At 44.9% G+C, this 15,419-nt stretch overlaps 1 protein-coding gene and 1 non-coding gene across 3 annotated transcripts in view; one reads left to right on the top strand and one right to left on the bottom strand.

The window, feature by feature from the left end:
- Nucleotides 1–765: 765 nt before the first annotated feature.
- Nucleotides 766–15,419, top strand: part of EED (embryonic ectoderm development) — a 42,296-nt gene continuing 27,642 nt past the window's right edge. The window contains exons 1-4 of one of the 2 annotated variants that reach the window (XM_049780051.1): nucleotides 766–972; nucleotides 10,596–10,748; nucleotides 11,765–11,857; nucleotides 15,304–15,369. In XM_049780051.1, coding sequence (XP_049636008.1) covers nucleotides 835–972; nucleotides 10,596–10,748; nucleotides 11,765–11,857; nucleotides 15,304–15,369 — 450 coding nt within the window. In that variant the 5' untranslated portion in view covers nucleotides 766–834. The remainder of the gene's footprint in view (nucleotides 973–10,595; nucleotides 10,749–11,764; nucleotides 11,858–15,303; nucleotides 15,370–15,419) is intronic. The other variant, XM_049780050.1, reaches the window with a different exon arrangement.
- LOC126019809 (U6 spliceosomal RNA) lies at nucleotides 8,888–8,993 on the bottom strand. Its single transcript, XR_007499430.1, has one exon. It is a non-coding gene; the product is annotated as a U6 spliceosomal RNA (small nuclear RNA).

Raw genomic sequence — 15,419 nt, 5'->3', positions numbered from 1 at the left:
GTGCAAACCAAGTACGGTTCGAGAAAGAGGCCAGGGCTAGAAGAGCATCTGCAGACGAGACTTCTCGCCCAGGGGAGGAGCCCGGAGGGGGCGGGCCAGACGAGCCAGCGCGAGAGTTACGCTTCGGCGCATGCGCATTCTCGGGCGGGCCACTTCTATCGACTACGCGGGGGGGACACAAGTGACAAGAAGTCTAGTTCCAATTATTTTTCCGTGCTAGCCAACAACGGACCATAGAAACCCAAACGCCTAAAGTCCAACTATAACCATCCGAATTTAATCCAAAAGATTCTTGATCTAAACAACTGCCGAGATAATAAGCGACTTGGACTATTCCCCCCGTCCCTGAGGATCTGGGTGGTCTAGTCCATTACAGGGACTTTCGAGTCCGGGCAGCGGGGCCGGGAGCGTAGGATTGGGCCGAGCGCGGCTGCAACGGCGGGGGAGGAAGGCAGCGGCGGAGAGAGAGAGAGAGAGTGCATCTTCGGGGTTCCGCCTCTGGTTCTTCGGGGAAGAAACGCCGCTCCCCTCGGAAGCCAACGGACCCCACGTCGGCGTCGGAGTGCCGGGCAGGCGGCGGGGAGCAGGGGCCCGCCGGGTGGGGGGCAGTGAGGCGAGGGAGCCACGCGGGCGGGAGGGAGGGCGCGCTCGGCGGCGCGCCGCTTTTGCAGCAGTGTGGCGGGCTCGCACGCACGCCCGCCTCGGCGGCTGGGCGCGGTTTGCGACAGCGGGGGCGGCGGCGGCGGCGGCGGCGGCGCGGGCCGGGCGTGCTTGACGGCGGTGTGGCGGAGGCCCCGCCCCAGGCGGCAGGAAGCTGGCGGGCGGCGCAGGAGCATGTCCGAGAGGGACGCGGCGGCGGCGGCGACGGCGACGGCGGCCACGGCGCCGGCGGGAAGCGACATGCCCGCCGCCAAGAAGCAGAAGCTGAGCAGCGACGAGAACAGCAACCCCGACCTGTCGGCCGACGAGAACGTGAGTCCGCGCGGCGCCCGGGGGCTGCGCTCGGCGGGGAAAGTTTGCGCCGAAGGGAAGCCGCGCACTTGGTGGGACTCGCTCTGCGCGGGAGACTCGGGGGGTGGCGGGGAAGGGGAGAGGGGAAGTTGGGGTGCCGATCGCTTCGGGGATCGCGGGCTGGGACGGGTGGGGGACGCTAGAAGGACCCCCCCACTTGGGATTTGGGGACTCGAGTGACTACTAGGACGGCGTGGTGTGGCGCCACCCCCGAGGCCGAGGGGGAAGGCTGGCTCGCGTGCAGAGTGCGGCCCAAGATTTGGGACGTTTCGGAGCCGGAGTAGAGACCTCGAAGGAGAAAGTTTTCTTGATCTCTTTTTTTTTTTTTTTTTTTGCTTTGGATTTTTTGGGTCACATCCAGCAGCGCTCAGGGGTCCCTCCTGGCTCTACACTCAGAAATCGCTCCTGGCAGGCTCGGGGGACCACATGAGATGCCGGGATTCGAACCACCGTCCTTCTGCATGCAAGGCAAACGCCCTCCTTCACGCTCTCTCTCCGGCCCCAAACTTCAAAATGAACTGTGGCGATTACAGGACGGGCCGGGGCGGGCATTAGCCTTTCCCCGCGGCTCACCCGGGTTCGATCTCTTTGGCGTCCCACGTGCTCCTCCTGCACCCCGTCTTCTCTCCCCCTCCCAGGGATCTTCCCCGGGTGAACCCCCCAGCGCTCCCCGTTTGAAACAAACAGCCCTTCGAAGCCGCCCTCACTCTCCTGATGCCCCCGAGTTCTTCTTTTTTTCCTCTTCGTGGCTGGAATGTTAAGTTGCCGCTGCTTCTGGGGGCCTTTCCGAAGGTGGGGTGTTATTTTTTTTGTTTCCCGTTTTCGGTTTTTAGGGATCGGAAAATTTTCCAAGGACGATTCTGAGGAAGTAAAGGCCTGCAGGATTTTAGGCCCGAATGTGAACCCTTGGGGCCACGCCACGTGAAAGGAATTAGTTTGGGAGTCTTGTTTTTTTGTTTGTTTGTTTGTTTCTTTTTTCTTAAGTTCTAATGGGTCTGGGCCTGATAGGGTGTTGGTTTTACACGCGGTACACCCGGACTCTATCTCAGCCACTACGTATCTCTGTACCACTAATCCGGCACCACATATCCTAGTGATCTCTGAAGGCAGAGTCAGCATTAAATCCTGAGCACCGCTGGCTGTGACCCCAAACAAATAACTCAATAAAAACTTAGGAGGTTTCGGAGTAGGGGAGCGTTGAGCATGTTCCGGATGGCACTTGCACGTGGCCTATGCAGCTTGGAACTTGGCTCCTCGGCACCCCCCTGTGATTTCTGTGTGCAAAGCCGCGAATAAGCCTCAAGTATAGCAGAATTCATCTTTAGTGATCAACTAGCCCCAATAGTTAACCTTTAAGTGAATTCTTCAGGGACACGGTAATAAATAAAATGGCCAGGACTAAAATCTAATTCGATATAAAGAATTAATTTAAAGGTTGTGCTCTAGTGTATGTGACCCTCCTCACAATCTTAATTCTGAAAGTTGTTTAAAAACACAGGATGGTGTTCGTTCCTTTGTTAACTATTGCAATAAATGATGTCTCCAGCACCAGTTTCTGATCTCTGTCTTCAATATTGCTTGGTACATGGCCTCCCATTGTACAGAGATCCCCCCCTCCCCGCTTGTGGCTGAAACGTACATTCAAAAAAAGAGGGGAAGAGTGCTTTTTGCTGATGGAGGGAAGATGTTTGGGTGACTACCTGTAGGATTTGTATTTGAAATGCTGAAAAGCTTAGATGTCCCGCATTATTAGATTAAGCAGTGCTTCCCCACCTTTCTGTGCTTCCCAATCATATCATATAACAGGAGCTAGTATTTTATTTTAGTCTCATTTTCCAATTCTTGGAACTAATTTTATTTCTACAGTTATCTTAAGTTTAGCCAAGTGATGTTTGTATATAGGCGCAAACACTTATCAAAATGGTAGGATAAACTCCCCATTCTACTGTTTACTGGTTTATTAACCCTGAGCAAGGCTTTTGACCTAGTTGCATCAGTGTCTTACTTAACTTAGAAAGGAATCCTTGGGCCTGGGAGATGGCTTTCCTTTTTTTTTTTTTAAAAACAAAACAAAACAAAACAAAAACAAAAACCTGGGGCCGGAGAGATAGCACAGCCGCGTTTGCCTTGCAATCAACCGACCTAAGGTGGTTGGTTCAAACCCCGGTGTCCCATATGGTCTCTCGAGCCTGCCAGGGGCGATTTCTGAGCATAGAGCCAGGAGTAGCTCCTGTTAATGATGGCTTCCCACATATATTCCAACACCATACCGGTACATCACCAGTGAACCCACCTTCTCCCCCAAGAACCTTTTCAAACATCTCCATCCCCCACATTTCCAACTCAGCTCTATGGGTCAGTTTCTTGGGAGCTGTTTAAAGGTTTGTAGATGGGCTGGAGAGATGGCATGCAGAAGACTGGTTCGAATCCAGCCATCCCATATGGTGCTTGAGCCTGCCAGGAGCGATTTCCGAGTGTAGAGTGTAGAGTCAGGAGTAATCCCTGAGCACTGCTGGGTGTGACCCAAAAACAAAACAACAAAAAAAAAACAAGAACCGAAATAAAACAAAAGGTTTGTAAAAGGCATACATTGATTACAGGAGGTTTCTTCCAAGTTTTAAAAATGAACACTGATAATGCTGGCCTTATATAAAATGAGATGTGGACCAAGTGGTTAGATTACCTATGCCATATTGAGTGCTATTCATATATTCTGAATTACTATTACTATTCTGTAATCACTTAGTATAAACATGTTTCTGACACTAACATAATTTTGTAGAAGTTTAATGCAGATGCCAGCAATCTCCTTAGACTGGGGGAAATTTCAAAGGAACAAATAAGTAGAACACTTGTTCAGTGTGTCAGGTCCTTGAGAATGAATTCTTTGGTGCCTTTTAAAGCTATTTAGAAACTTCTGAGTATTAAACTCCTGATTTGGTTTAGGGTTTTTTAGTTTCTCTATGTCTTCATCTCTTGTTCTATATCCCTCTTTCTACTTAGAGCAGGGGTCTCAAACTCAACCTGGGGGTTGTAGGAGGCAAAGTCGGGTAATCCTTGAGTGCAAAGTCAGTAGTAAGCCTTGAACATTGGGAGGTGTGACCCAAACTAAAACAAAACAAAACAAAGAAAGATTCCTCTAGGGCAGGGCCACAAAATGTATGGAGGGCCGTTTTGAGACTCCTGACTTAAAGTTTACTGTTTACAAGCTTTCTCAGAATAACTTTTAAAATGGCATAAGAATATATTAAAATAAATTTGCTTTGGAACTACAGCTGGTATAGGCTGCTTGCTGTATGGGGTCAATGCCATATAGTCGCCCAGGAGTAATTTCTGAGTGCAGAGCTAGGAGTAATCCCTAAGCATTGGCAATTGTAGCCCCCAAATAGGAAAATAAATTTGCTTTAATAAGCACTTAATTTTTAAAGTACTTATCTGCACATTATATAGCAGTACTGGGTTAGAGTAATGGAAGTGGGGGAGAAGGAAGATAGGGGGGATTGTTGGTGGAAATGTTGCGCTGGTGAAGGAGGGTGTTCTTTTTATGACTGAAACTGAACTACAATCATGTTTGTATCATGGTGTTTAAATAAATATTATTAAAAAAGAACCCCCAAACCCAAAGAGTAATGATGGGCATTTATTTGAAGTCTTCAATTGTTATCACTTTTTATAAATTACCAAGCCCACTTTTTTTTTGTTTTTTTGGTTTTTGGGCCACACCCGTTTGACGCTCAGGGGTTACTCCTGGCTATGTGCTCAGAAATCGCCCCTGGCTTGGGGGGACCATATGGGACGCCGGGGGATCGAACCGCGGTTCGTTCCTTGACCAAGCCCACTTTTTAAAAAGTCACAGCTACAAGGGGAAGAGGTGCTCAGGACCATAATAATGGGGACTGGTCCAGACAACAGACTGGCTGCCCCTGGACTGAGGGAGGGGCACCCTGCAGGGAATACAAGGCACAGTTATGTGCCTCTTACCCATCCCTGGAGGGGCCCATCAGGGTTTCCTCCTTTACATGGACTATTATAATGAGACTGTAGAAGCCAATATAGCTGCATGGGGAACTAACTCAGTGTGACTTGGCTTTGTGTGTTTTTAGGAACTTACTCTTCTTGTGTTTGTCACTGCATTTGCAAACCCAGACGATTTTGCATCATACCTGGCTGGAGAGGGTGGGTGAGAACAAGTTGAGCATTGTTATCATCTCCACAAGAAGAGGGCAGGTCCCCTTAGTCCAGCTCTTGTAGCAACTGGTGGGAGTTCCTTGTCAAGGGAGACAGGCAACTAACTTAACTCTCCCAACAAGTGGACACTGATCTGAGAAGATACCATTTTTCTATGGATGTTAGCTGAAGTTGCCCACTAGAACAGGTGGGGACTAGACCTAGGCTCTGGGGGAGCAATGTTATTTCTATGCTAACAAGTCAGGGGTCATCTATGAGACATTGCTGCAGGTGAAGGCTGGTTTGCAGGAACTGGAAAGGCAGTGAAAAATTCTGCCACCTGGTTTGAACAGTGGTTTAAGGTGCCAGTATGTGCCCACGAGTAGGGACAAGGATGAGGAACTTCAAGGAGAGTAAAGATTTGACTTGGGGGGGGGTCGGAAAGATAGCATGGAGGTAAGGCATTTGCCTTGCATGCAGGAGGGCAGTGGTTCGAATCCCAGCATCCCATATGGTCCCCCGAGCCTGCCAGGAGCGATTTCTGATCGTAAAGCCAGGAGAGTAACCCCTGAGCACTGCTGGATGTGACCCAAAAAACAAAATAATGGTGTGTGTGTGTGTCTGGCTATTGCCTATGTGGCCATAGGCACATAGAATATGGGAGAAATAGAAAAGAACCTTTGGCCAATGAAAGGTAAAAGAAATCTCTGCAGCTTCCGGAGGACTGGCCCTTGATACATTTTAATGCTGAGCTTCACCAGAACCACCCCTCCCTAAATCCCAAGGACTTGCCCATGACATTTTTTTTTTTTTTTGGTGGTTTTTAGGTCACACCCGGCAGTGCTCAGGGGTTATTCCTGGCTCCAGGCTCAGAAATTGCTCCTGGCAGGCACGGGGGACCATATGGGGCGCCGGGATTCAAACCAATGTTTCAAACCGATGACTTCCTGCATGAAAGGCAAACGCCTTACCTCCATGCTATCTCTCCGGCCCCGACATTTTAACTGTTGCAAACCTTATGACTTGTGGTTATCTAAATCTTGCAAAAATGTAACTGAGCAAATGTCAAGTATCATGTACTCCCTGAAATGGACCACCCTACTCTAAGGCTTGTTAAATCTGGTTCAGGGCTCTCATCCTCTGGAAGGGCCCCTGCATGCTTTAGTATAATAAAACCCCTTGCTTTTGCATGGTCTCTGCCTCTTGGCCTCATTACTCATTAGAGAGGTGCGTGTGGAAAACCCAACCTTATCAGGCCTAAAAACAAGGAGGCCTTACCCATGAAGTATTCTGGCATAAGACCAACTCCAGGTTGCAGGCATACTAGGTTGTCCAATCCCTAAATCTTTCGCTGTGGTCCCAGTAAAAGCTCTTCACAATCAAGGTTGTGATATATTTTTTTTTTTAAAGCTTAATACTGTAATCCATCTGCCAAAAAGCTCCCACACTGGATAGCCAGGGCCATCCCCAAGGAGATGAGGAAGATTATATATGGAAGGGATATAGGGAGGCTACAGCTTTCTGATGATCTTTTTAAATGATTGGCTATTGTCCAAAAATACCTTCCTATTGCTCCCTTGTCCTTCCCTGATAGGCTACCTGGTTTGGCCAGGTAGCTTGGGGCGGTGTCTATGGAAATAAGCTTGTGAAGACTTAGCATGTGGAGTACACCACGTGGTTCTTACAAAATGGCGTCTCTCCCTACTCAGAACCTGAGGTGCGCGCCATGTGGCCTTTACAAAATGGCGGCCCTCCTTGTTCGGAATACAGGTCCGATGAACCTGAATCAAATCTTTTTTTTGTTTGTTTTTTGCTTTTTGGGGTCACACCTGGCAGCGATCAGGGGTTACTCCTGGCTCTACGCTCAGAAATGCACTCCTGGCAGGCACGGGGACCATATGGATGACAGGATTCGAACCACTGATCTTCTGCATGCAAGGCAAACGCCTTACCTCCATGCTATCTCTCCGGCCCCTGAACTTTTTCTTTTTTCTTCCATTTTACTATTTTACTTTCTTTTCTTTGTTTCTTTCTTTTTTTTTTTTTTTTGGTTTTTCGGGCCACACCCGTTTGATGCTCAGGGGTTACTCCTGGCTACTTGCTCAGAAATTGCTCCTGGCTTGGGGGGACCATATGGGATGCCGGGGGATCGAACCGCGGTCCTTCCTTGGCTAGCGCTTGCAAGGCGGACACTTTACCTCAAGTGCCACCTCGCCGGCCCCTATTTTACATTTTCTGAGCTTCATTGGATGTGGGCCAAAAACAAACAAAATAACCCTGAATATATTTAGCAATAAGTACTTAAGGTATTATTTAGAATCTACTCTGCCATCTAGCTACTACACTTTTTTTGCACCCACGGTAACTTTTATTGTGGTCTAGGTAACAAGATTACAGTAGTATAATTTGTGTAGTAATTAATTTTATATATTAAATCTGATTATGTAAAGTAGCTTTAGGAAACAATATGTTCCTAGACCATAGTAATGTGTTAGCACTTCAGAATCCAAAGTTCTTCTGGAATGAATTTAGAAACTGTTACCCCCAGGGGCTGGAGAGATAGAGATAGAACAGCAGTAGGGTCTTTGCCTTGCATGCTGCAGATTCTGTACAAACTCGACTTCAGGACAGACATAGTGGTTTGAATCCCGGCATCCCATATGGTCCCCTGTGCCTGCCAGGAGAGATTTCTGAGTGCAGAGCCAAGAGTAACACCTGAGCGTTGCCTGGTGTGACCCAAAACAAAAACAAAAAGAAAAGAGGGAGAGGGAGTGAAAGAAGAAAGGGAAAGAAACTTACTCTGAGGTGATATAGTTTAAATGTTTCTCTTTTTAACAGAGTAAATTTTTTTAGTGCCACACCTAGTGTTGCAGGACAGCTGAGTCAGCACTGAGATGGGGCTTCAGGGTTATTCGACAGGAGGATGGGGGCAGGGAGTCAGCCAAAAGTAGGTACTCAAGAGACCAGACACACTCGAGTAGTTGGAACTGAGTTTGATTTATTGGGAGTTCTGCTTTATTTTTAAGCGAAAAGTTATCAGTAGTAGGAAGTTGGGTAGATAAGTGTAACATGTTTTTTGCTATAAAATAAACATTACATGTCAGCATAATCATTAATCATTTAAACGATATAAGTATATTGTGAATTCTTTTTAATCAGTATCATTTACCATAAACAGACATCAGAAAAGTATTTTCTTTTGGATATGATTCTTGGTAGTCAGCAGAAATCAGAAAAATACTAATTCTTCTTGGATATGATTCTTGCTAGTCAACTATTAATCGACAAAGTACAACCCCATTGTCTATTAAATATACCAAAGAGCTATTGTGAACAAAGGGCAGATGTAATTAAAAGACCAAACACATCAGCCTACACAATACTAAATAACTGACTAAAAAATATTACTACTGATTCTACCAGCTTGGGAAAAATATTACTGTAGATTGGGGTTTTTTTTTTTTTTTTTTTTTTGGTTTTTGGGTCACACCCGTCGGTGCTCAGGGGTTACTCCTGACTGTCTGCTCAGAAATAGCTCCTGCAGGCACGGGGGACCATATGGGACACCGGGATTCGAACCAACCACCTTTGGTCCTGGATCGGCTGCTTGCAAGGCACACACCGCTGTGCTATCTCTCCGGGCCCTGTAGATTGTTTTTTCAGCTTAGAGTAAGTAAAGGTATGTCCCAGCAATTCTTTTTTTTCTTTTTTTAATATGGAATGCTTCATGAATTTCGTGTCATTCTTGCGCAGGGGCCATGCTAATCTTCTCTGTATCGTTCCAATTTTAGTATATGTGCTGCCGAAGCAAGCACATGTTCCAGCAATTCTTGTTTTAATGCAAGGGCAAAGGCACACAGTTTGTTTTTTATTTTTTATGTACTCGGCATTGTTAATTCTCATACATTAATGTTGTGTAAGTTCATGGTTGCTATCCTGCTAAGTGCTGACCTAAGAAGGCACAATTGGCCTTTTCTCAGCTGTGTCTGCCAGGACCACACCCCTTTTTCAGGGGAGCGATGGAGCCTTCACTGTAGTACTGTTTAGAATCCTGCCATCATGCCCGGCTACAGCAACCTACTACTTAGCTGAGTTCAAGTCAAGCATTCTGCTTTCTGTACTCTCCAGTTTCTAAATAAGTTTCTTTAAGAAAAACGCTTGGTTATATATAATCAAAGGATGTTGTGAATTCTCTTCTGAGACCGGAAGACTAATTTTTGAGATTTGTACTGTATTTTGTTTACTGAAGATATGAGGTAGGTTGAAGCCATCCTGCAGTCATTTCTGTATTTGTAGTTAACTTAAGTTTATAAAAGAGGGGCATTATTATTCAGAACCTTGAATGGGGGGGCCTCAGGAACTAAGTTGGTTGGTTCGAATCCCATATGGTCCCCCGCCGGGTGTGGCCCAAAAACAAAACAGAACTTTGAATCAAATTTCATTAGAATGTAGCGCAGGGGCTGAGAAGGTGGCGCTAGAGGTAAGGTGTCTGCCTTGCAAGCGCTAGCTGGCGTCCAGCGTCCCATATGGTCCCCCCAAGCCAGGGGCGATTTCTGAGCGCATAGCCAGGAGTAACCCCTGAGCGACAAACGGGTGTGGCCCAAAAACCAAAAAAAAAAAAAAGAATGTAGCGCAGAATATGTAGAATTTTTTTTTTTTTTTTTAGTTTTTTGGTTTTTGGGCCACACCCGGCGATGCTCAGGAGTTACTCCTGGCTGTCTGCTCAGAAATAGCTCCTGGCAGGCACGGGGGACCATATGGGACACCGGGATTCGAACCAACCACCTTGGGTCCTGGATCAGCTGCTTGCAAGGCAAATGCTGCTTTGCTGTCTCTCTGGGCCCAATATGTAGAATTTAAGAAATCATACTGGTTAAAGTGTTTAAGAAATAATTCAAATGATAACAATTTCTGAAACTCCAGACTGAGCAGCAGTTCCAATGACTGCTGTACTCACAGGTTTGGGTTTGAATCAAGCAAGAGACAGGCCAGTCTTTTTTTTTTTTTTTTTTTTGGGTTTTTGGGCCACACCCGGTGCTCAGGGGTTACTCCTGGCTATGTGCTCAGAAGTTGCTCCTGGCTTGGGGGACCATATGGGACACCGGGGGATCGAACCTCAGTCCGTCCAAGGCTAGTGCAGGCAAGGCAGGCACCTTACCTTCAGCGCCACCACCCGGCCCCGACAGGCCAGTCTTACTCTCTATTCAAAGCTTTCTTTTCCAGTAGTAATTTCTGTGAAGGCTGAAATGAGCTAATCTTATATTAAAGTAGCTGACACACAAGAGTAGCAGTATATTGCTTCATTCCAGTAAAATGTCTTGCAATTTTGATTACATTTTTTTTATTTTTGCTGAATTGATAGGTATTATCTGTAAACAGTATTTGAGTAATTTTTCTTAAAATTTACTGCCTTTTAGGATGATGCTGTCAGTATAGAAAGTGGAACAAACACTGAACGACCTGATACACCTACAAATACTCCAAATGCACCTGGAAGAAAAAGTTGGGGGAAGGGAAAATGGAAATCAAAGAAATGCAAATATTCTTTCAGATGTGTAAATAGTCTCAAGGTATGTATTCAATGCTAGACCAGAATTATGTTTTCAACGATAAGCATAGTTGTTTTGTTGGGTCTTTGTAGGACTATCCCCTGTGATGATCAAGGGACCATACTATGCTGGAGATCAAACTTGGGCCTCTTGCATGTAAAGCATGTTTCTAGCCTATTGAGCTGTCTCTCCAGTCCCTAAATTTTACAACTTTCAGGGTTGTTTTTTTTTTTTTTGTGATACAGATAGTATATTTTGGTTAAATGTTTCAGAAGCATAAAACTGAATCTTCTAAAGATACAATGAAAATAGTTTTATTTTACATCTGGCAATGCTCAGGGTTGATTTTTGGGTCTGCACTAAATAATCATCACTCTTGGTAGGCTTGGGGGAACCATATGTGGTGCCAGGGATTGAATTTGGGTTGGTGCAAGGCAAATGTCCTATTGTTATACTATTGCTCCAGCCCCAAAAGTTTAATTTTAAAAGTGAAGATAGGTCATGGATGTAGCCCAGTGTTAATCAGGGCATGCTTCTCATGAGATCTTTCCTTGATTTGATCCTTAGCACAGAAAAAAAGGAAAATGGCAAATGTATTTTTTAAATACATTTTAAATGGCAAAAGTATTTTTTTTGGTTTTTGGGCCACACCCGGTAATGCTCAGGGGTTACTCCTGGCTATGCGCTCAGAAGTCGCTCCTGGCTTGGGGGACCATATGGGACGCCGGGGGAATCGATCTGCCGTCCGTAGCGCAGGCAAGGCAGGCACCTTACCTTTAGCGCCACCGCCCGGCCCGGCAAAAGTATTTTTAAGGCAAGTACTTGTTACTTAGCTCTTGAGTAAGTCAGTGTTATGAAACACATTCACACCCCAATATTTGAAAATATCAGACTAGTTGGTCTCTTTTTAGTGTCAAAGGACAGTTTATATTTGATATCTAACGTGGTAACTAGCATTTTGGAAAATTGGAGATGGGAGTATTCAGTTCACTACTATTTTTTACTTATAATATGCTAATGTTTCTTTTATTTTATAGGAAGATCATAACCAACCATTGTTTGGAGTTCAGTTTAATTGGCACAGTAAAGAAGGAGATCCATTAGTGTTTGCCACTGTAGGAAGTAACAGAGTGAGTGTTAAGGGGTCTATAATCTGTTCGACAGTAGACTTATATTCTTTTCGTGTAAAGTAAAACTAAAAATCATGTTTTTAATACTTTTGTTCATGAAACGGTTGGTACTTGAAATTTTTTTTTTGGTGGGGGGGCACACCCGGCGGTGCTCAAGGGTAACTCCTGGCTGTCTGCTCAGAAATAGCTCCTGGCAGGCACGGGGGACCATATGGGACACCAGGATTTGAACCAACCACCTTTGGTCCTAGGTTGGCTGCTTGCAAGGCAAACACCACTGTGCTATCTCTCTGTGCCCCGAAATTTTGTTTTTTTATAAATTTTTTTTTTTTTTTTTTTTTTTTGGTTTTTTGGGTCACACCCGGCAATGCTCAGGGGTTATTCCTGGCTCCAGGCTCAGAAATTGCTCCTGGCAGGCACAGGGGACCATATGGGGCGCCGGGATTCGAACCGATGACCTCCTGCATGAAAGGCAAACGCCTTACCTCCATGCTATCTCTCCGGCCCCTTTTATAAATATTTGTATTAATAACTTGACTGCTTTTCTGGGAAATGAATTTAATAGTTCGTTGTTCACTTTAAGGTAAGATATGTGGTTTTCATTTTTAAAAGACTTAACTTCTCTTTATAGATGCTTAGTAAAAGTTCAGAATAGTTACACGATAGCTGTTGAAAATTATTTGTTTAAACATTGAAGTTCTGAAAATTTGAAGCTCTCTACTAAAGTTGATAACATAGGATAATACTTGTTTTGCTATTCTATCAAATATAAATGTTAGGTCACCTATTAATACTTGTCTGTTCCCAACATTCTTCGAAAACAATTTAGAAGAAACGTGATGTTGTGTGAGATTTATTTATTTATTCATTTATTTATTTTTGGTTTTTGGGCCACACCCGGCGGTGCTCAGGGGTCACTCCTGGCTGTCTGCTCAGAAATAGCTCCTGGCAGGCACTGGGGACCATATGGGACACTGGGATTCGAACCAACCACCTTTGGCCTTGGATCGGCTGCTTGCAAGGCAAATGCCGCTGTGCTGTCTCCGGGCCCCTTATTTATTTATTTTTATATTGCATAAGTGGGAGAGTTGTTTGGGCTTGGTTTTGGGTCACACCTAGTGGCAATCAGGAGCTATTTCTCATGTTGGGGTTGTGACTGGCAGATCTCAGGGACCAGGCCTTTTTTTGTTTTTGTGCCACACCCAGCAGTGCTCAGGGGTTACTCCTGGCTCTGCCCTCAGAAATCACTCCTGGCGGTCTCGAGGACTTTATGAGATGCCTGGAATTGAACCCAGGTCTGTTCTGGGTCGGCTGCTTGCAAATGGCCCTACTGCTATACTATCTTTCTGGCCCCAGACCAGGCCTTTTGAGTTTTATCTCTGTCCCTAAGGTCATATAGTTTTGTGGGTTGGGGTTTGTTTTTTGGGCCACACTCAATGATGCTCAGGGCCTATTCCTAAACAGTATGCTAGTGTGCTTAGAGGTTACGTTTTTTTGTGGGTGGGTGGGGTCCACACCTGGTGCCACTTGGGGTTACTCCTGACAGCTCTCAGAAGTCTCTCCTGGCAGGCTCCAGGGACCATATGGGATGCTGGGATTCCAACCAGGGTCCTTCCCGTGCAAGGCAAACGCCCTACTGCTGTACTATTGCTCCTGGTCTAGGGATTACTTCTGGCAGTGCTCCACGGACTATATGCAAGTGTTAGGGATCAAATGGGTTAGGTACAAGGCAAGTACCTTACTGTTCATCTCTGCTACTCAAAATGATGAAGTTTTAAAAAAAGATTGAAGTTTTTTGTTGTTTTTCTTCCTATTGGAACAACCAATAATTAAGTTTACAAGACATTGTATAGGCCTAACATTATACTTTACTAACTTGGTCATGGCAGACCCCAATTTTTTTTTTGTTTTTTTTTTGGGTCACACTCAGAGACCCTCAGGGGTTACTCCTGTCTCTGAGCTCAGAAGTCGCTTCTGACAGGCTTGGGGACCATATTGGACACCAGGAATCGAACCCAGGTCTGTCTTGGGGTTGGCCACATTCAAGGTAAATGCCTATCGCTTTACCGCTGTGCTATCTCTCAGGCCAATGACAGACCTAATTACAACTTACTTTAAAGCAGTTATTTCATGCTTTGTAACAGATCTCAAATTTAAAGTGACACTGAAGAGTTTTTGATTTGTTAACATTTCTGCTGTTTGGATTTTTAGACTATCAAAGGATATAAAAAATTATAGCATCTTCATAGACCTATCTCACAAAAATGAATGACAGGTTATGTCTTAAATTATAAGGAATTGGAAATAATGTTTAGAATTACAGAATTGTGTACTGTGTGTATATATTTGGTGTAAGCAGTGCTCAGAAGACCAGGACTAATCATAAAGCATGTGGTCGCTTAGCTATTTCTTTGGCAGATAAGAGTATATGTATATGTGTATATATATGTATATATATATATTTTTTTTTTTTTAGAATGATGGCTTTTATTCTGATTCATTATAGAGAATATTTTTAAAATACTTGACAAACAAGAAAGAGGCACAGTGCATTAAAAGATTATGTAGATATGCTAGAGAGATAGCACAGCAGGTAGGGTCCTTGCCTTGTAGGTGGCTTACCCGGGTTTGATCCTTGGTATTCCTCATAATCCTTGCAGGGCCTACCAAGAGTGATGCCTGAACAGAAAGCCAGGAGCCTAAGTACATCTGGGTGTGACCATAAAAGCAACCACCACACAAAAATGTTGTTTAATGAACTATAGCTATCAGAAAAATGATTATTGGGCAAGTTATATATTTTAAGAACTTAAGTCACAACTTTAGGAAGTATTAATATTTTTTTTGGGTCACACCCAGCGGCGCTCAGGGGTTACTCCTGGCTGGCTGCTCAGAAATAGCTCCTGGCAGGCACGGGGGACCATATGGGACACCGGGATTCGAACCAACCACCTTTGGTCCTGGATCAGCTGCTTGCAAGGCAAATGCCGCTGTGCTATCTCTCCGGGCCCGGAGGTATTAATAATTTAAGACAGCAAATTTTATAGGTTTTAAAGAGTTGATAAAATTGAAATATGGCTAAGGGGCTAAAGCCAAGAGTACAGTGGGTAGGGCACTTGTCTGCATAAGGACACCAACCTGGGTTCAATCTCTGGTATCCCATATGGTCCTCTGGGTATTGCTAGGGAGTGATTTCTGAGTGCAGAGCCAGGAGTAATCCCTGAACATCACCAGGTGTGCCCCCCCATGAAAGAAATATATGTTTAAGAAATTAGAAGTACATGACTTACTGAATATACTTTAGAAAGTCCATAATAGGTTAAATTTTATAATGATTAGTTTAAGGCAGGAATTTTCTGTATTATATTTAATAAGTTCTTGTGACTGAAATGCTTAAGAAAGAAGAATGAGGTACATTGAGATAACATGCATTTTGTTTTCACTAGGTTACCTTGTATGAATGCCACTCACAAGGAGAAATCCGGTTGTTGCAGTCTTATGTAGATGCTGATGTATCCTTTCCTGGGTTTTTAATATCTTTGGTTAAAATTTTTGCCTTTCT

This window comes from Suncus etruscus, chromosome 9 (genome assembly GCF_024139225.1).
Source record: "Suncus etruscus isolate mSunEtr1 chromosome 9, mSunEtr1.pri.cur, whole genome shotgun sequence".
Taxonomy (NCBI): domain Eukaryota; kingdom Metazoa; phylum Chordata; class Mammalia; order Eulipotyphla; family Soricidae; genus Suncus; species Suncus etruscus.
This window is presented reverse-complemented; position numbering and strand designations above follow the sequence as displayed.